General features: G+C 37.5%; 1 protein-coding gene across 1 annotated transcript; it reads left to right on the top strand.

The window, feature by feature from the left end:
- The first annotated feature begins 14,064 nt into the window (after positions 1–14,064).
- LOC129923167 (uncharacterized) lies at positions 14,065–15,240 on the top strand. Its single transcript, XM_056013035.1, has 2 exons — positions 14,065–14,740; positions 15,068–15,240. Exons 1-2 carry the CDS (start codon positions 14,065–14,067, stop codon positions 15,238–15,240), a joined length of 849 nt encoding a protein of 282 aa, XP_055869010.1.
- The last annotated feature ends 6,892 nt before the right edge of the window (positions 15,241–22,132 follow it).

The following is a 22,132-nucleotide window of genomic DNA, read 5'->3' as shown; positions in this document are numbered from 1 at the left end:
TCAAAAATTATACAGTTGGAAAATGCCTGATGAACGCACCGCATCGAAAAAAAAGACTGTTCAGAAAAACCACGGCGTGGTGGAGGCTTGGGAGGGAGGGGGGGGGTATAAGGATTAGCTAGAAAGAGGAGAGTATGGAAAACGCTTGAAAGAAGGAGGCGGAATATTTACCTTTTTTTTAGCGAAAAAAAAAAGGAACGCTAACTTTAAATAACATAAATCATTTGAATCATTTCATTCATCCATGATTATTATTAAAAACCATTTTTTTTCATACCGAGAGGATTCTCAAATAGACAGAACAAATTGATACAAATTGTGGGGAATTAACCCTTTACACCCTGTTGCTCTTCAGACATTCGGTGATGAGAACAAACTACATCCGATATTTTATGTCGGCATCGCGCTGACCTTATTAGACGTTGCCTGGAGACGCCATTCATACCGGAAGTCTTAGACCCCTCTTTCTCCATTAGAACCAAAAATGGAAGCGAAATCATTTTATTAAAATAATTCTATAATTAACATTTCAGAAATGTATGAAAGTGGAAAAAGTTTTTTAAAGACATTGTAACTGCCGCTTATAATATTATTACTATTGTTATTATTAAACTATTATTACTATTATTGTTATTATTATTATTATTATTATTATTACTTTAATTACATTTTAAATGCAACTCAGAAAGTCCGGGATTCATAATTATTCACAATTCGGTGGCTCGATGATAAAGAGATTGGCTTCCTAACGAAGGAGTCCCAGGTTCGAATCCTGGTGAAGACTGGAATTTTACATTTCGGGATCTTTAGGGCGCCTATGAGTCTAGTATCGTTGTGAAACAGTAAGGCTATTGTGAAACATCCAAGGCAGAGTGACATGTTGTCAACACAGCTTTCTAAGGCTCTTTTAGTTTAACTTCAATTCCACAACCCCCCAAAAAATGTTTTCTGCCCATTTTGACATTGGTGGATTTAGGTTCGACTTCAAAGCATCTTCCGAGATCCAAACCCTAGAACTCTGGAGTTCGATGTCTATTAATCACCCACCTACCTGCGCTATGGGTAATAGCATTCATAGAGGAGAATGTAGTTTTTAAGAAAATAAGTCAATCTAGTTTCTTCTGTGTTAATAAGCTATGAATGTAGCCAGATTTTTCACTTATATATATATATATATATATATATATATATATATAAACAAAAAAAATCAACCAATATTATAATCACAGTTAAGAAAATACCCAAATCTTTCAAGCTTTCAATACACATGATAAAAGTAAAAGTACCCCTTTCAGACTTAGCGATTTTTACGGGCAGGTGATGTAAATTTCATCTGTTTCTATGAGACCTTTACGGGGTGAGGGGGCGGGGGTGACAAGTGGCCAGCGCAAAGTCAACCCTTAACTTCCCTGAACTTGTCATAGAACATTAGGTGGACTCAAGTCTCCTTAAGGGCGTCCGAAAAAGTCTAAGCTCAAAATCCCAGTCTTCATTGAAACTCGAACTCGGGACCCTTAAGATGGTAAGTAAAGCGCTTTCCCACTCAACCACGACGCCGCAAATACCTCCGACATTTTCTAAGAATTTAAACCCAGCTGTTTGTCTACAGTACCGATAGAACTGAAAACAATACCAACCTCTTCACCAGTTTTATCCCCACGAACACTTTACTGTCAAACACTGACATTCACACACGCACACACACACACACCCAATGTATTTTTTTTTCTTCTCGTCTGCTGTGTTCACTTTCACACAATCTTTTCTTTTTTTTTTCTTTTCGATTTCTCTCCCCCTGCCTTCAATGAATCTGGGCGTGGCTTGTGTTGACCCCAGTGACAGCCGAGGTTAAATTAATGTGCTTCAGCGGACAAGACAGTGGAAATTTGCTCTAATGAACGAATCATTGGCTAGAAATACAGCCTCAATGACGGGAGTTCCTCTCGCTGGAAAATTAGGACAGAAGGGGGGCAATGAATTGGGCCGAAAATTGAGCTGCCCCCCAAATAGGAAACAATAAAAAAAAAAAGATTGGAAAAGAGGGGGGGGGGGAGGATTTGAAAAGTTTGAAAAAAATCTCAATCTAGTAAAGATAGGCTACTGTTGTAGTTTGTAAAAAAACAACAACGAATAAACTATGTATATCTTATCTTATCTGTGTTGTGTTGTCTTTATATCAGAAAAGAGTCCTTGTAAACACAACAAATTTCCATATGGATCAATAAAGCAGTCTTAGTCTTAAACTCTGCTAAGTCTTTGGTTTTCCTGGCTGATTCAGGCAACCCATTTCATTCTCTAATGGCACTAGGCAAGAAGGAGCATTTGTACAAATTTGTTCTAGCGTATGGAATAAGAAATGTGCCTCTAGCTTTTTGTCTTTCTGAGTATTTCATTAGGTTGTGTTTTTCTATTAGTAAGTTATGGTTTAGTGTTTTATGTATTAAAGCTACTTAATTATGATTGTATAAACTCCAACGATTTCTCTCCCCCTGCATTCAATGAAGTTTTTTTTTAAGTTTTACTAATTTTGTTAAGTTTGTCAGGGCAACACTTTGCTTAAGCTGCATGGTCTGTAATGCAGTAATTTGGAGCTTACTAGTAGGTACTCTTTTAATACGGAGTTATATAAAGAAATTGAACATTTTCATGCATGGCGGAAAAACTAAAAATATCTAGGTCATTTGGCGTATCCGGATGTTTTGATAAGTTGTGTTTTTTTTTTTTTTAAACTTTAATAAAGTGAATTTGATACATTTTGCGCACCTTTCAACTCCGATGAATCAAATGTTCTAAGCTTTTCTATTTATAGCACAAAATAATCTAATATATATATATATATTTACAAAGGCCCTGACTGACTCACCACTAGTGAGAACTAGAACTAAAGGTTCTGTGTTTGATCTAGTGGTTGAATAGTTTTATTTCGTTAACTACGGCTGGACCAGGGACACCTGGAGACGTAGCGAGACTTAAGGTAGTTTCTAGCCAGTTATAGGTCTAAATAGAATAGGAAAGCTGTGACATATTTGGAGGCTCGTTTATCTAGTTACTTGACTTAGTCTTGGAAGACATTAGGCAGAACTGTGGTTTGCCATTGTGGAAAGGTCAAGGATCGAGATGGCCGTGAAGCCGTGAAGTGTGTGCGCTCACGTGCAACGGTGGAAAAAAACAACTAAGTCAATCAGGCGAGACGAAACCAGGTCAAACACAGAATCTTTAATAATCTTTACGGCATATCACACACAAGCTGACAACTCTCTCTGACAACTAACACATTTCCGGTCATTCGCGCAATTGTAAAAATAGATTATACATATATACACACATACATCCGTGACACGGAGTTTTTTTATGAGTTATCAAAAGATTTTAATAATTTCCGGAGATTTCCAGTACTTGTTTTTAGTATATTTTGCAATTTCAGGAGATTTCCAGGAGCTCCTGGTAAATCAAAAGGCTGCGGGAAATCTGTTTTAAGTTATAAAATTGTTTAATTTAATAATTTACACCTAGAATTAGCGCGGGTCCTATGAAAGTGCGGGGCCCACTGCGGTCGCATAGGTTGCAGTGGCCTAAGGTCCTGGCCCTGCCAAATAGCGGTGTATACTACGCCGCGGATCGACTACTTGTAAGAAAATGGACATAAAACATTTTATGTATTTTATTTTATGAATTACGAACTGATGAAAAAAAAAAGTGACTTCACCTGAGAAATATTTGATAAACATGATATAGTAGTTTTATAGTATATCATTTACTGACATGTTTCATTCAATACACTGTTAACCTAGATTAACCCCAGTGCAAAGCCCTCAGCCCCCTGGATGACAAAGTGGTCATCATCGAACCACGATGGACGAACTATATATGAACCTAGATTTTAAAGTTCATTTTATATTTCTTTTTTTGTTTCAGTCGTAGCCTGTAACGCTCTATCCCCTTTATGTCATCTTATAAATGGTAGAGTCTGATAATCTGAAGTGGTTCTCACAGTATTTTCTTTTTATCTATCCATATGTAGAAGTAAAGAAGAAGTAAAGACCGAAGAGGAGTTGGGAAACATAATGTTACGTTTCTCTATAAACCCTCGACAAGACAAATGTGGCTAATTCAAGAACCAGACAACTTGGGCTCTGATAGAAAGAGACACTTTAATGAGTGTAATAAAATATGAAGAGAAAAGAATCTTATACTTTACAAATGGGCAGAAATCTTTGTCTGAATAAAACAGCTATACACAACTTGTAAACAATGAATGTTCTTCTTCCTTAACTGTAAAATGTTATAAAATGTTTGACTTATTTCGGATGTTCCTTCAGAGTTAAAAGATAATTACTTCCTAGTCCAAACCTCCCGCAGGACGACGGGGGATGGGAGCGGGCAGGGTTTGAACCCTGGACCATCGATAAGTCCGAACGACAGTCCAGCGCGCAAGCCGCACGACCAGGCAGCCATCCAACTTTCTTGTTCCTCTCTCAGTCCGCCAGACTTGACCCAACCTTTCTTATAAACAACACATAGTTCATAGTCAGATAACCAAAAAACACTGTTCCCTACACGGAGAATGTTTACATCAGTCTTTTTTTTTAAGTACACAGGCCTGTGTCACATGTGTCGGTTGATTACCCATAGGGCTACACTGACCAGCATGACAGTTCTGTTACAACAACAATCAAAATGAGAACAAATAGAACATGTGGTAGACAAGACTTTTCAAAATTCTTATAAAAATTTTTTTTAATTACTCTTTCATTATTTTAATTAAGATTAATTAATTATTGGAACATAATTATCTTTTGTTTTGTTTTTATATTTGTATATGTGCTTAGAAGAAACGTCCAGTATTGATTGTTACATAATGATCAGCCCGCAAGAGTATTATGAATTACTTTGATCTTCTGTTTGCGACCTGGAGACAATGGATCTCATTCACCAATCGTAAATAAACACATTTAGCCACGTCATAATATTGATAAAAACAATGAAAAATACGTATCACGTGACAGCCACTTTGGATGGCATACTTTGTATAGAAGCTATAGAGAATCACGTGGCTAAATGTTGTTTGTTTACGAATGGTGAATGAGGTCCATTGAACCAGCTGTCAAGCGTTCCAGCATCTTTTAATTTCTCCTTGTGGACTTAAAAAAGAGAGTAGGGCAAAAGTGTTTTCAGCAATTTGTGTTGCGATTTTAAAAATCTACAATTTGTTGCTTTAAAAAAACTATTTGAAAATTAAAATTGGACCTAGTCTACAGATAAACAGATGTATTTGTTTCAAAGCTTATATCAACCCACTACGTCTAGTCAACAAAAAAAGACGTGTTTAAATTGTTCACATATTATATCAACCTTCTCTGTTTTTCTGTCTGGTAACATTTTCTGTACACGCTATTTCTCTCATTTCCCACTCTAGGATGAAGTTGAAACTTTGCGCAAGTGTTAGTGTCTAACAAAAAAAAAAAATAATTTATTTGTGGTAATTAATTACTTTCGTTTGATAGGGGGAATACATCTTGCAATATTGAGATATATGATAGTAAATGTGAAGATTTTTTTCCTTACATAAGCTTATTTTTAAAAGTATCTTTTTATATTTTGTTTTTAATATTAAGATACCCTCTGAATCATTGTTTCTTTGTTGTATTTTTCATTTATCTATAGTTTATTTATGGATAGTTTTCTAGAAGACTGTTTTTTTTTTGCATTGCCTGGCGTAGATCTGGTCAATCTATACAATAGCAAGGCTTTCTATACAATACTTACCCCAAGAAGGAAACAAATAACATTCCTTACTTTACTGAAAACGCCAGGCATTGGCGGTAATAATATAGATAGATAGATAGATAAATAGACAGACAGACAGACAGACAGATAGATAGATAGATAGATAGATAGATAGATAGATAGATAGATAGATAGATAGACAGACAGACAGACAGACAGACAGATAGATAGATAGATAGATAGATAGATAGATAGATAGATAGAGAGACAGACAGACAGATAGATAGATAGATAGATAGATAGATAGATAGATAGATAGATAGATAGATAGATAGATAGATAGATAGATAGATAGATGGATGGATGGATGGATGGATGGATGGATAGATAGATAGATAGATAGATAGATAGATAGATAGATAGATAGATAGATAGATAGATAGATAAATAGATAGATAGATAGATGCATACATACATACATACATACATACATACATACATACATACATACATACATACATACATACATACATACATCATACATACATACATACATGCATACATACCTACCTACATACCTACCTACCTACCTACCTACATACATACATACATACATACATACATACATACATACATACATACATACATACATACATCATACATACATACATACATACATACATCATACATACATACATACATACATACATACATACATACATACATACATACATCATACATACATACATACATACATACAACATATACATACATACATACATACATACATACATACATACATACATACATACATACATATATAGACTAAATGGTTGATTGACTTGATGGATTGATTTCATTTGCTATAAGGACATTTTATTGAAACCTTTGCTGTTAGAATAAAATAACCAACCTGAAGTAAGCTCTGCGGATGCCCGGCAGCGGACATGACGTTTCGTCCGGCACGTTGTCCAATATCTATTTCGTCCTCGTCGTCCTCATCGTCATGATATCGTCCGCCATCCCCGGAGTCTTCGTGGTAACGTCCACCATCCCCGGAGTCCTCGTGGTAGCGCCCGTCTCTGGCGTCTCCGTACCTCCCGCTCGTTCTTGATGGCACTGCAGAGTTTCAGGTCCATCCTCGGATAATCCTCCTCCACCCTACTGTGGGCCACCTCAGAGCGACCAACCACGTCGATGATGGACTTACTATCACAGTTCTCAAAAGATTTATGCACAAACTGAGTTAACTCCTCCATCGTATGCTAATTTCTCTGTCTTAAATTTAGTTCTGTATTTCAAATTGAAATTTGCTCCAGAAAAACAAGGAAGAAACAGGGCACAGAAACGAAATAAATATCTTTAATTTTATGTGTAATATATTTAATCCATATTTTTAATAAACGGTTTTAGGTTGAAAGTTGTGTGGCATTATACAACACATGCAGCTTTAGTAGCTAGTTATCTCAATGCTGTCAGTTGATTCATTCATCTAGGTTGTCTTTTGGGAAAATGAATCTTTTGGAAGTCCGCTTGCTCTGACTATCAGACGACTATAATTTTATTAGAACTGTAACAAAAAATAAGAAAAACATAACAATACTTTTTAAATATACAAAAATTATACAAAGTGTAATTGTATCAATTAGTTTTGGATCAGTCATGTAATTAAATTTTTAAATAGACCAACAACAAATCAGTGATATTATTACCAATTGTTTTGTTGTTGTTGTTTTTTTTAGCGCTATTTCATGCTTTGAGCTTTCTCAATACGCTATGATTATTTTGAGAATGTCATTTGTATACTGTTATTATTTGTATTGACTGCTTTTGTAGTGTGCTTTGTGGCAAAGCTCATAAGATGGTTAAATTGTTGATCCTATCAGTTATCTGGACCGATTGGGAAAATGAGGGGGTTTGGGGGGGGGGGGAATAAAAAGATATCTCGGTGTATCTTAACCTAATCGGTTTTCTTAAATCATATACAGAAAAAAAAGGGAACGACCGGGAGGTATCGGGTTCGAAACCTGGTGAAGACTGGGATTTATAATTACGGGATCTTTAGGATGGCTCTGAGTCCAGCGAGCTCTAATGGGTACCTGACATTAGTTGGGGAATAGTCAACGGCGGTTAGTCGTTGTATTGGCCACATGACACCGTCGTTAACCGTGGGCCACAGAAACAGATGTCCCATAGTCCAAGGTCTGAAAGGTGAACTTAACTTAAAAGCATGTTTGTGCACTCTGGTTCCCATACTACTGTAGCGTGTTTAGTGCACTCTGGTTTGGATAATACCAAGGCATGCTTAGTACTTTCTGGTCTCTCTGCTTTCACAGCATGCTCAGTGCTTACGTGTTCATTCTCTTTTTGTGGACATCTGGGGATTGGGATATCTAGGAACACGTTTTTGTGCCACTTTGTAGGCACTCGGTCAGATTGGGAAACATTGAATTAAAATATTACAAAACTATATTGAAATAATAAGTTTAATGGTTTTTTTTTGTTTTGTTTTGTTTTGTTTAATCATGTCTTATATGTTCAATTTGAATTACCGTATATATTTAGTTTATTGTATAATATCTAGTAGATGCAATAAGTCTTTTGACAATTTCGAGAGTTCTTGTCATGTTTATAAAAAGTAGCTTTTGACATCTAATTAAACTATAGCATATAAACATCAGATACATTTAACATTTTAAAAAGAAATCTTTATTATTAATTATTTTTAAATAATTAGATTTAAAAAAAAATAATTATTATTATCTTTTGTGTAAAATATTATTTACATTTTTTAAAATCAATTTGTTAGAGATTTCCATTTATGACGGATAACCATAAACAGCTACTCTTTTGGTGAATATATAATATATATGTTCATAATATAGAACGTGTTGATTACATTCACATATACGATATTTTTCGCGCACATTTTAGCACTATTTAAATCACATCTCTAAGATTTTTTTCGCTTAACAATTAATCGTAAGAAATCTCCATTGGTAATTGATAATTAGCTGTTGGTTATTAGTATTATATCTTGTCGTTTCAACTCAAGTGAAGGTTACTGGCGGCAGTTCTTGAGCTTGTGGTATTTTCGTGAGATTATTATGTCACACTTAGACAACTAGTTTGAAAAAGTTTTAATAAATGTACCTACTAAGAAATTGTAACAGCTTATTCAAACTGTCCTAAACCATTTTTTGTTCACTAGTTTTTTCTCAAACTAAAAATATGACATAATTTTTGTCTGTTTCAGTGATAACTTATACAATATTGTACATAATAATGTCTTATATTCATAGTTGAGGATAATCTACTTTGGGGGATGGCAGAGGTCAGGGTATGAACCCCGGACCATTGAGACAACCAAACGACAGTCCAGCGCGAATACCGCACGACCAGGCAGCCATCATTTTAATCTTTCTTATAATAAAATAAAAGCCAATGAAAGTATATTCGACATAACGCAATGGAATTCATTTTAATCAAGCGGACACCTTTTTCACATCTGTTTTACTTTAACAATGTTTGATTGATTTCTTTTGTGCAGTGTGAATTTTTGAATAAATTCACTGCAGTCGCTCGTGTATACTATAGTGACTCTTTTAGTGAGCCATCTTTGTCACATGTAAATTATGAGTGAGTCTGGTGTGAATGTACACTTTGGTTTCTTATAGTTATAATGTTTTTTGTTTGGTGTAATGCACAAATTGTAAGACAAATTTCCTTACGGATAATAAAGATTATTATTATTATTATTATTATTATTATTATCAACACAAACATTTTCATGTGGACTATAAATATGAAAGTAAAACATTTCAACATTTAATCCAAAGATTTAACTTCAATTTTAAATCGAATAATGATAATGGAATATCTCTATGTGCTTTTAAAAAAAAATTAGCCCAAAGTCTATATTTATAGTCATTTCTAGTTCTATATTGAGTTCCGTTCTATATTGAATTCTACTTCTAAATGTAAAGTATATTGAATTCTACTTCTAAATTTAAAGTATATTGAATTCTCCTTCTAAATGTAAAGTATATTGAATTCTACTTCTAAATGTAAAGTATATTGAATTCTACTTCTTAATGTAAAGTATATTGAATTCTACTTCTAAATGTAAAGTATATTGAATTCTACTTCTAAATGTAAAGTATATTGAATTCTACTTCTAAATGTAATATACGTTGAATTCTTCTACTTTATTGCAATCTACTCCCATATTGAATCCATTCTATCTTGAATTCCACCTCTATATTAAATTCTACTTCTATATTGAATTCCACCTCTATATTAAATTCAAATTCTAGATCTTATTGAATATCAATTCTTGTTCGATGGTTATTTAGAACTAAAATATAATTGTTAGGCCTTGTTATCTCATCGTCTCTAGAATAAATACAGTGTCACTAAAAATAAGTTTAATGCATTGTTTAATTTGAAAAAAGACAATTTAGTATTTAGTTGTTGAATTTTGATTTTTTTAGTTATCTTCAGATTGATTTCATTCAAACCCAAACAAACAACCATGCAGTAGGCTAGATCTGGACAAGAAGACATAGCGATCTTGTTGTGTTACAGCTAAGCGTTAAAAAAAACAACAACCTGTTTATGTTTGAATCCATGCAGACTTTGGAATGAAACAAGCAACTAAACTCCGATTAGATTCCAATAGTGACCTTCCCTCTATGTCCCACTTAAGAAATACGCACCAGGCTGTGGTACATGTGAGTCCGTCGCCAAGGAATCCTCGTATCACGTGACTGTCGTGCAGATCCAAAAAGAAATGTTTTGATTGTTTCAACCCTATTCCTACACACATGGGATCCTAATGTTTGGGGGGGGGGGGGGGGGGCGTAGACATTAAAGGGAGTGGGGGGGGGGGGCACCATAACGGCGATGGTGGGAGAAGAGGCAATAATGCCAATAGAGGGTGGGGTGGAATTGATACCAGCAGGGCATTTTTTGAAAACTATTTTTTTTTTGGTCCGATTCCTCCCGTCACATCGCCACCCCCACCCCCCTCCGTTTTCTTTCCTAATCGACAGCCCACACTAGTCGAACTGACCCTCGTCACTTTCTCGCCCCCCCCCCCCCCCAACACCACCACTACTTTGTGTGTGTGTGTGTTATTGAAAAGAGCGAGTACAATTACAGCACAGCACGCGCCGGAACAGCTCACGTGTTCATTAGAGCACGAGCCGTTAACGGAGTGGGGGAGAAAACACAACGGAACAGAGAGTTACGGACTTTCCCGTCTTTGGCCTCTCTCTCCCCCCTCCCCCATTCTCTTTCTTTCTCTCTCTCTCTCATTTTTTCTCTGTCTCTCTCTCACACACTTTTTTTTTCTCTCTCTCTCTTTTTCTCTCTCTCTCTCTTTCTCTCTCTCTCTATCTCTTTCTCTCTGTATCTCTCACACTCTTTCTCTGTCTCTCTCATTCTCTATTTCTCTCTCTCTCTTTCTCTCTCGTCATGTACACATCACGCCGATCACTTTATCTCTAAGTTAAGCGTTAGGTGTAGGATAATTCTTTTTTTATTGCTTGCTACTAATTTGTGAGCAATGAGATTTAAATCAAGCCTTTTTACTTCAGGACGGAGTTAAAATTATGGGAAAAAATAAATCATAAAACAATATTATATACATTTGTCACACTAGGGTTTGGGGAGGGGGGGGGGAGGTTAACTCTTTTTAAAACTAAATTTATGCGCTGAAAAAAAAGTTTACTGAGAAGTCAACGTAAGGAAATGTGTAGTAGACTCAGTAGTGACCAGTCCAAGGTATATTCAGATAAAAAGTTTTAAAAAGTAATATTTGTCCTTTCTTTCTGCAGTGTAGGCCTACCAACTGTGACAGGCTGTCACAGTGTGGCTAAATAAATGGGTTTGTTAATTATTGTTTTAAATTTTGGCGCGATTCTCATTTTTTTTGCACGCTCTGCAAACTTTTCTATCACAGCAGCGTAGAATATCGTTTCATTTTGCATCGCAGCGAGAATTTTGGATGTTTTATGTGCTATCAGATTATTATAGGGCACCTAGATCTATTTGAGGGCACCTAGATCTATTCGAGGGCACCTAGATCTATTCGAGGGCACCTAGATATATTTGAGGGCACCTAGATCTATTTGAGGGCACCTAGATCTATTCGAGGGCACCTAGATCTATTTGAGGGCACCTAGATCTATTCGAGGGCACCTAGATCTATTTGAGGGCACCTAGATCTATTTGAGGGCACCTAGATCTATTCGAGGGCACCTAGATCTATTCGAGGGCACCTAGATCTATTTGAGGGCACGTAGATCTATTCGAGGGCCTACTGTGTGATGTTTAATTAGCGCTGCATATGTTCTGTTTTCACATAGGATAAATAAATTACTGTAGACAATTAAATATAAATTTATTCTCTGTGAAAACAGGACCGTATAGATCTAGAGTTAGTCTGTAATGAAATTGTATCTCAATTTTATGTAACAATAATAATTAATTTTATTGCCGTTCGGCATTAGATCTAGCATATAATCACAACTGATCTAGTAAATTTGTTGTGAAGGCTGCCTGGTCGCCTTGGTGACCCTGGCTCGAGCCTTGCCCACCTCCCGCCGTCCAGATGTAAAAATCTCAAATCTTCCATATTCAAGTAACATCTACAGTAAGCTATAATCTAATCTTCTACTATAGATATTGACATCTAAATCTAAAGTTAAGATAACTTCAAATCAATCTAACTAATGTTTATTTCGTATGTAAAAATAAAAAGAAAACTTATCTTAGACAACTAAATCTAGATGTAGATATCAATTTGAGGTAGTGATGATTTACATAAGATCTAGATCTAAATTCAAATGCGCAGAAAATACATATTTAGACTACTCCGCTCCTGCCATAATGACTATTGGGGAGGGTCAGGATTTTGTGATTTTATCATCACAAAAGAGATACAAGACACCGATAGCTAAGACAAACAGATACAAAAACTCTTTTGTTCCCCTGGCAATCACATCGTTAAATAAAAAACTATTTGACATAAACTTTTCACATGTAAATTATGAGTAAGTCTGGTGTGAATGTATATATTTTGGTTTTCTATAGTTATAATGTTTTGTTTGGTGTAATGCACAAATTGTAAGACAAATTTCCTTATGGATAATAAAGATTATTACGATTATTATTACGACTCAAGGGGTATTGGAACTTAAAAGTCATAGTCGCATTGTCCTACTGAATCTGACATCAAGAATAGTAAAAGAAAATTAAAAAAAAATCCCACTACATTTTATCCAAAAATAGGATTTGAACTCTACGACACCGAATCCAACTTTACAACGTTTTATCACAAAGTTTTTATCAAGTCAGTCTGTCTGTCTGTCTGGTAAAAAGTCTGAACACGATATTTCTCCCACAACCACTCTCGGATCAAGTTGAAACTTTTGCACAATTATTCAATGATGAAGACAATAGATGAATCAATAAAAAAATAAAACCATTATCAATTAATGATTGGAAATTAATTATTTTGTTTGATATAAAAAAGGGAAATAACTTCGTCACTATTGAGAGCTATAGTTGTAAATGTGGAGTTCTTCCCCTTAGATAAGGTTTGTTGTTGTTTGTTTCCTTTTTTTAAAAAAAATATTTTTATATGTTGCTGCTTGTTTTTTATTTTTTTTTTTTAGTAGGCTTGAAATAAGTAAATAAACACCTCGATGGAACTAGAAACACACATCGTAACTTAAAGACTTATTCAGCTCTGGAACCTCTATCGGCACGCCCCTGTATCAAATCATATCACCACATTCCATAAGATACAGAAGTACTCTATCCAAGAGCAATCAAATAATAGTTGATCTCAATTGTACTCTGGCGACTGCGGCAGGCGAATTAAAGCGTCTGGACCTGTCGTGTTCATTAATAGTGCATTCTTATTAGCTACTATTTTTGGGGGGATGGGAGGGGTGGAAGTTCTCTCAGTCTAGTACTAAATAAGTAACAGAACGTCTTAATAACGTTAGTAGTGAAAGCATTTTCTTTCTATTGTTGTTTTACTAGATGCGAAATTTGCACTTTTGCTTTCAAACTGCATTTAAAAAAATACTAATTAAAAGCTTAATATCATTTCGTTCCAAGACACTGGTCTGGGCATCAGAATGTACCAAGAAAATGGTCTGGGCATCAGAATGTACAAAGAAACTGGTCTGGGCATCAGAATGTAAAAAAAAAAGCTGGTCTGGGCATCAGAATGTACCAAAAAACTGGTCTGGGCATCAGAATGTACAAAGAAACTGGTCTGGGCATCAGAATGTAAAAAAAAAAGCTGGTCTGGGCATCAGAATGTACCAAAAAACTGGTCTGGGCATCAGAATGTACCAAGAAAATGGTCTGGGCATCGGAATGTACAAAGAATCTGGTCTGGGCATCAGAATGTACCAAGAAGCTTGTCTGGGCATCAGAATGTACCAAGAAAATGGTCTGGGCATCGGAATGTACAAAGAATCTGGTCTGGGCATCAGAATGTACCAAGAAGCTTGTCTGGGCATCAGAATGTACCAAGAAGCTGGTCTGGGCATCAGGATGTACCAAGAAACTGGTCTGAGCATCAGAATGTACAAAGAAACTGGCCTGAGCATCAGAATGTACAAAGAAACTGGTCTGGGCGTCAGAATGTACCAAGAAACTGGTCTGGGCATCAGAATGTACAAAGAATCTGGTATGGGCATCAGAATGTACCAAGAAACTGGTCTGGGCATCAGAATGTACAAAGAATCTGGTCTGGGCATCAGAATGTACAAAGAATCTGGTATGGGCATCAGAATGTACAAAGAAACTGGTCTGGGCATCAGAATGTACCAAGAAACTGGTCTGGGCATCAGAATGTACCAAGAAACTGGTCTGGGCATCAGAATGTACAAAGAATCTGGTATGGGCATCAGAATGTACCAAGAAACTGGTCTGGGCATCAGAATGTACAAAGAATCTGGTCTGGGCTTCAGAATGTACCAAGAAGCTGGTCTGGGCATCAGAATGTACCAAGAAACTGGCCTGGGCATCAGAATTATTATTATAGCTTTTATATAGCGCTACTTTCATGCTTATAGCCTGCTCAGAGCGCTTTTGGTCCAATCTAATTAGTGGACCGGTTGGGGGGGGGGGGGAGGGGGTATCTAGGAGTTGGTTTTCCGTGCTGCCTTTGGGCGCTCAGTAAACACAACTCTGCCCGAGTCGGGTGTCGAACCTCGAGCCCCCTTCTAGGTAGCCAAGCCAAGCCAAGTTCAAGCGCACTTGGCCTCTCGACCACGCTTCCCACAATGTACAAAGAAACTGGTCTGGGCATCAGAATGTACCAAGAAACTGGCCTGGGCATCAGAATGTACCAAGAAACTGGCCTGGGCATCAGAATGTACAAAGAAACTTGTCTGGGCATCAGAATGTACAAAGAAACTGGTCTGGGCATCAGAATGTACAAAGAAACTGGTCTGGGCATCAGAATGTACAAAGAAACTGGCCTGAGCATCAGAATGTAGGCCTACAAAGAAACTGGTCTGGGCATCAGAATGTACAAAGAAACTGGTCTGGGCATCAGAATGTACAAAGAAACTGGTCTGGGCATCAGAATGTACAAAGAAACTGGCCTGAGCATCAGAATGTACACAGAAACTGGCCTGAGCATCAGAATGTAGGCCTACACAGAAACTGGCCTGAGCATCAGAATGTAGGCCTACACAGAAACTGGCCTGAGCATCAGAATGTACAAAGAAATTGGTCTGGGCATAAGAATGTACACAGAAACTGGCCTGAGCATCAGAATGTAGGCCTACACAGAAACTGACCTGAGCATCAGAATGTAGGCCTACACAGAAACTGACCTGAGCATCAGAATGTAGGCCTACACAGAAACTGACCTGAGCATCAGAATGTAGGCCTACACAGAAACTGTCCTGAGCATCAGAATGATGTTATGTTGCCTTCATTCTAAGGTTATAATGCATTTAATTTGAAGAAATAAAATCGAAATATAAAAAAAAAAAGCTTATATAGAGTGAAGGGAGAGCACAGTCAAAAGGTACCAAATCTCAAAATATTGCAAGGTTCATCTCCCGTTTTTCTATAGACGATAAAATTGATAACCATTAATTGATTAACAAATCTGTTTATTTATTGACTGACGTGCTGTCATCGACAACGAATATATCCGGAAAATTGAAAGTTCATCTGGGAATGGGACGTGGTCTAAAAAAAGTGTAAAAGAATCCACCCAGACAGACAGACAGATGGAGGGATTTTATATAAGCGTTGTTATAGTGTAACGTTTAGAGATAACTACGTTTAGGTATTTACATCTGATATTTCGTTTGTTAAATTAGTTAAGTAAAAGTACAGTTCCCCTTTCAGTCTCAGACCTTGCGATCTATGGGGCAGATGATGTTAAGGCCATCTGTTTATGTAGTCCACGGTTAAGGAGGGTGTCATGTGGCCAGGGGTGGACTGGGTATCAAAATTGGCCCGGGCGTTTCTATACCATCCGGCCCATAAATTGTATATTATATGATGAACATCCAGTTCTAGGTCTACCTGTCCTCAAAATCATTATGTTAAATTTGATAATGTATCGATAGCTGTACACATGCTTACAGTGAACACTATGTCCTTATAAGGAATAAAGACTTTTTGTTGCTTTATAATCGTAAAGTGTATAGGGCCTAAAAGGATGAAGCTCTACGGATGTAGGCTATTACATTATTTCGGAAAAAATGTTAGATTAAATTAGTAGGCCTTAGTAGAGTCTGTAAAAGATTTTTTTTTAAATACTTCGCTCAGAGGCCCCTTCCTCTGAAAAAGATATACTATAAAACATTTAACAGTTTAATAGTGGCATCCATGCGGCCCTTATCTTATAAAGTACAGACGTGGTTTCAAAAAAGAAAATGCTTGCTGTGGTCCTACCGGCCCTTTTGGATACCGGCCCACCGGGCATTTGCCCGAATGCCCATATAGCCAGTCCGCCCCTGCATGTGGCCAGAACAACGACCAACTGACTTTACTATTCCCCAACTAATGTCATTAGAGTAGGGTGGACTCAGAGGCGCCCAAAGATCCCGTTTGTGAAATGAAATAAAAAAAAAATTGTATCAGTGATCAGCATATTAAAGTCATATATAAATTGTCCTATCATTCCCTCTTATCCCTTTGTATCCTCACTCTGCGTTTCCATCTTCACCATTTCTGTAACGCTTTCATTCAAAAACTTCTTCACCATTTCTTTAACGCTTCCATTCCAAAACTTCTTCACCATTTCTTATATCCATTCATTCACAAAAATATCTACCATTTCTTAAACGCACAAATTGTGAAATTCACTCGAATTAATTTCTTAGTTCTATTCAGCAACGGAAACAGTGCAACGTTCTTCTGTACTATTTTAATGCATGTTCTCTCAGCAGTAACAACACAGTTCTTCATAGACTCTTTATCAGTGCTTTGTTTTGTAAAAAAAAAAAAAATGGTGCCGGTACGCACAAAACAAACCCCAACCCTGCTCTTAATGCTTCCACTCTACACATTACTGACTGAATAATTTAACTCTATAATGTATTCTCGTATGTACAATTCTCTTAACTTACTAATTGACTCTTGTGTCCTTGACTGAAACGAGACCAATAGCTATAGAAGGCCTGAACACTGATCCGCAACGTCACAACCTGTGGGCAGTTTAGACCCATAGCTAGTACGACGTGGCAGTGGCAGTGTTGAGGCCTTCTAAAACAAATGGCCTGGATTGAAGATGATCACCAAACAAATCATTTTAACAATTGATCTCCTTACATTATACATTTCAATGCAATGTTTTGGAACTTGGTTGACAGGTTTTTTTTTCCTAGTGTTTTTAACATAAATTTTGTTGTTTTTTTTTCTCTTGAAGTAACCACAGTAATTTGCTTTTGGCTGCCTGCTCGTGCGGTATGAGCGCTGGACTGTCGTTCGGTCGTCTCGAAGGTCCCTGGTTCATACCCTTTCCTCCCACTAGATATGTTTTATTCAAAGCAACGAGCTTGTCTGTGACAGGAATAACAAAATATATAGGTCACAGTTGGGTCCGCGTAGCCAGAAAAATAAGATACGATAATCTTCAGCTCCGAAGATAACGCTTGCAGAAAATTGTGAGACTGGCATTAATTGTGCAATTTGCATAGACATTAAATAAAAAAAAAGTGAAAAAAAAATGAATCTAAATCTTTAAATATGATTATTTATAACAAAATATTTCTTGAGGGGTCAAGTTCATTTAATGAAATGGAATTTGGTAGGGAGCAGACGATTGAGTCAACAAAGTGTCGACCGCCGCGTAAGAATGCGAGTTATTTGCCAGCCGACGCGGGAAAGGCAATTGAAAGGGGAGCGAATTAACATAGAAATACCGTGTTTTTTCTCTCTCCACGCCTTCCTGGCGGTAATTAATTGAATAAGTTACATTTTTACCATCTCCTCTAATAGTTCACATCAACATTTACTCATGGGGAGGGGGAGAGGCGTAGGGGGATCAATAGCACACGGGAGATAAGGCTCTCCCGATTGGAAGGCGCAGAGGCCGCGTTAAAACGTCACGAACGCTGCTATTGGCCGCACGTTGAATCTTGATCAAGAGCGAAAAAAAAAAGATTTTTTTTTCTTTCGAAGCAGATTTTAAAATAGGGGAGAAAACCGGTGGTGGAAATTATATAAAGCTGATTTCCGAGCTAAAAGACAGTTAGACTGGGGCTTTATCATGTGAACTCTATACTGATACCGCGTCATTTTCCTCCTCTGTTTTGTTTGATTCTAACAATCTCAGGTCACGTGATCGTAGAGCGATCGATAAGTAGGCGGAGCTCAGCGATTTGACTGACGTGATAGCGCTCCGCGAGAAATATTCTACGCCGTAACCTTTTCTAGTCTGATTGTTGCTTCCGGGCGTACCACAAAAAGAGGTCGTCTGCTTGATTCGATACAATGATTGAAACATCCTGTACCGGCCTAATCACCAACGAAACTTAGCCGAATAATAATGGCGGAGAAAACGAATGGCACTGGGGGGTCATTCTGTCAAAAAGGGTCCACTGCGATTGTGCCTCTAGTCGTGACCTCGAAGGTATCGCTCTAGCCGTTGAAGACTAGTTGTAGGCCTATAATATTTTAATTTTAAAAGCACACCTATAGAAAAGAATAACTCACATCATTTTCTAACTTAGTAGTGACGCTACACTGGTCTCAGCCAGTGGCGTCACGGGGGGTGGGGGGCGCAAGCCGCATCGGGGGACACTGACCATACTTACGTTTTAAAGCATACGAGACAAGAAAGACTTGAGTTTTTAGCATCAAAATACAATTTTAAACAAATATATAGGTCTAGATTTAACATCGGCTTCCTAATAAAATTAAAACTATTTTTCATACGGTAAGGCATCTGTGCTCCAATGTGATTGTGAAAGTTGGACACTTAACGCTGGGGCTGAAAGAAGAATCCAAGCCTTTGATGTTACAGAAACCTGCTGGGCATCAGATATGAGGAAAACCAACGAATTTCTACTCTTACAAGTCATCACACTGCCTGGTAGTGCGGTTTGCGCGCTGGACTGTCGTTGAGACTTATCGATGGTCCCGGGTTAAAACCCTGCCTGCTCCCGTTCCCTGTCACCCTGCGGGAAGTTTGGACTAGGAAGTAAATTGTCTTCAACTCTAAAGGAACATCTGAAGCATAAAACATTTTACAAACACCTTTTACGACTTCATGGGCTGTAGTGCCAATGCGATGGAGAGTTATTAGTTCCAAATGGTTCCAGTCCACTTCCTTCAGTCGTTACGACAATGGTTCATCTCGTAGAACTTTATTTTGATGTGACTGTGGAGCCCTATTTTGGAGAGACACTCCCGTCCACAGATATCGCAAGTTAAAGATGGATTTCGCTTCGGTGGTAGAGGAGCCAGATATTTTTTTTTTCGTTTTGCAAGCTTTTCTTTCAGAACTGAGGCCCATGTTTTTGTCGCTGTCCTTAGCGTTCTTGGTCACCATTTCTCCGCACACAGTGCGGTCTAGGTCTAAGTCTTCCCAATGGTCAGTAGCACTGTCCACTGCATTGAGGTCTCGTTTACTTACATCCACAAATGGGAGGTGGGGGCGACCAGTTTTTCTTGAGCCAGTCACAAGTTGCCCGTAACGGAAAACTTTCGGGATGCGATTGTCCTCCATCCGGTGAGCATAACCAAGCCTGCGCATGCGTCGTTGTTCAAGATTAGAAGATTCACTACAAAGGCGTAGGAATAAAAGATTTTCATTAGTTAAATAACCAATGATTAACTGCAACCAATACATAGATAAATAAATGTCAGTGTTAATCTCTCTAAGAAAGAAACTCTAATAGTAGCCTATTCAATTAATTATCTTTTTGAAAGGCGTCAAATCGAAGTCCAAACAACAATAGAAGACCAAATGCTAGGAATGCGTCTGCTCTGTTTTTAGGGGGGGGGGGGGGAGGGGGCTTTTTGTTGACCTTTTAAACAGGCGTTCCAATTTCAACGCAATTGTTGCGAGAGCGTTTTTCTTGAAGGGAGGGAAATGGGTCAATGTTCACTTGGGGATCCAATTAACTTTCAGCCCTTGAGGCCAAAGTTTGTTTTCTTGTGTTTTTTCATCACCGGTCTGTCAAATGAATCAACACACATTTTAAATAATATAACGGCGAGGGGATAGGAACGGATGAAGGATCAAACATGTTATTGATGGCATGGAGTTGATAAAGTCATGAATGGGTTACACTCTGGTTGGTGGCATGGAGTTATCTTATCTTATACAATACAGACGTTACTTCAAAAACGATGATTACGTTGAGTTGATAACATGTGGTACACTTAAAATGATGACGTGGGGAAATATTTTGTTTTAAAGTTTAAAGTCAAAATATGATCGATTTTAAACAATCAGCTTAGTGAATTCTAGAAATACACCAAAGGCTATTATTTTTTTTTACATTGAAACATTTTAATGTCAATTGATCTTGAATAAAAAAAGAATTTCACTGTGCAGACCCTAAACAACACCTGTGTAAAGCAACATCTGCAGAAATAAAATGATCATGGTGGCAACTGACTATGAACAGTATGAATGATTGAATGAATTGTATCCAATGGGCGTTTGGTTATTTCTTGGAATCTTTTTTGCCTCCTTTCTCTCCCCTGCTTTGGAGCTATCAGTTTTCTTGTCACCCTTCTTGGTTTGCCCACCTTTTTTTGTTGCCGTCTTTTCCAGACATTTTGTGCAGTACTGGACAGAACTAGACAAATGATAGGACCTGCATTTATGACGTCTTAGTGCCACCAAGTATTAACTAAAAGTATATGCGAATGGCGTCAAAGACAGCAGCTTCAAACCCTTGAACCGAAATATATCATTATGTTCCTCAGAGAACTCTCGTGCTCCTTGCGCATGCTCAACGAAAGTGCATCCTGTATTTCCTTTACAACATAAGGCTTGCCGCCCTTTACAGTACAGACTTGTGACGAGGTCTTCGCAAGTCAGGGTTCAGGCCTTCTAGAACATCAGGTCTCGGTTGAACTGAGACAAACCAATTGCTTCACTACCTTCAAGAAGAACATTTATAGGCCTGCCGTATCAGAAACCTCATTAGTAAACTAAACATGCTGAGATGACTCCTTTAGCGCACGTGAAAGGAAGCGGGCAGTGAGTTTTAATCTCGCCTTGTCCCCGTACAAGGACAGACCCATTGCCACACATGAACCAATTCTCCCTCTCAAATCCCTGTCCCGATCGCCCTTCTTATCTTATATAATACAGACGTTACTTAAAAAAAAAAAAGAAGAAGATGATTACGTCCTACGCGTCATGCATTTAGTCATGCGTGTTAACCAATGACTTAAATTCTGCCAAGTCACCGGTTTTCCTGGCTAGCTCAGGCAACCCATTCCATGCTCTAATAGCACTAGGGAAGAAGGAGCATTTGTACACATTTGTCCTAGCATATGGAACGAGGAATGTGCCTTCATATTTAAACGCAACATTCATAAAGAATGTGGTCTACTGTTTCTTCGTCCTCGATGCAGTGGCGACATGTGTACCGTAGAAAAAAAAGGGCTACCTACCCGTTGACAACCTACGTATATTGGTTTATCAGTTTATCTTGTTAACTCTTTTGTCCTTTGCTCTCATAGTGCCTAGATCTATGTGCGTTAATACAAGTAGAAAGTTACCCTTTCAGACCTATGGGGCAGATGATGAAAAGGTCAGAATCTTCTTAGAAATGTTAAGGACATTAAGGTATCTGTGAGGTCCATTGGCTCACCCACATTTCCACATTTTCGGCATTTGTCAACAACATTCAGTTTTAGAGTTTTATATATGTTGGTGTTCCAA

The sequence above is a fragment of the Biomphalaria glabrata genome, chromosome 15 (genome assembly GCF_947242115.1).
Source record: "Biomphalaria glabrata chromosome 15, xgBioGlab47.1, whole genome shotgun sequence".
NCBI lineage: Eukaryota > Metazoa > Mollusca > Gastropoda > Planorbidae > Biomphalaria > Biomphalaria glabrata.
This window is presented reverse-complemented; position numbering and strand designations above follow the sequence as displayed.

Coding starts and splice junctions, on each gene's coding strand:
- LOC129923167 (XM_056013035.1), top strand. CDS start 14,065: ATGTACCAAAAAACTGGTCTGGGCATCAGAATGTACCAAGAAAATGGT. Junction 14,741..15,067: donor CAGAATGTACCAAGAAGCTG/GTCTGGGCATCA, acceptor TCTGGGCATCAG/AATGTACCAAGAAACTGGCC.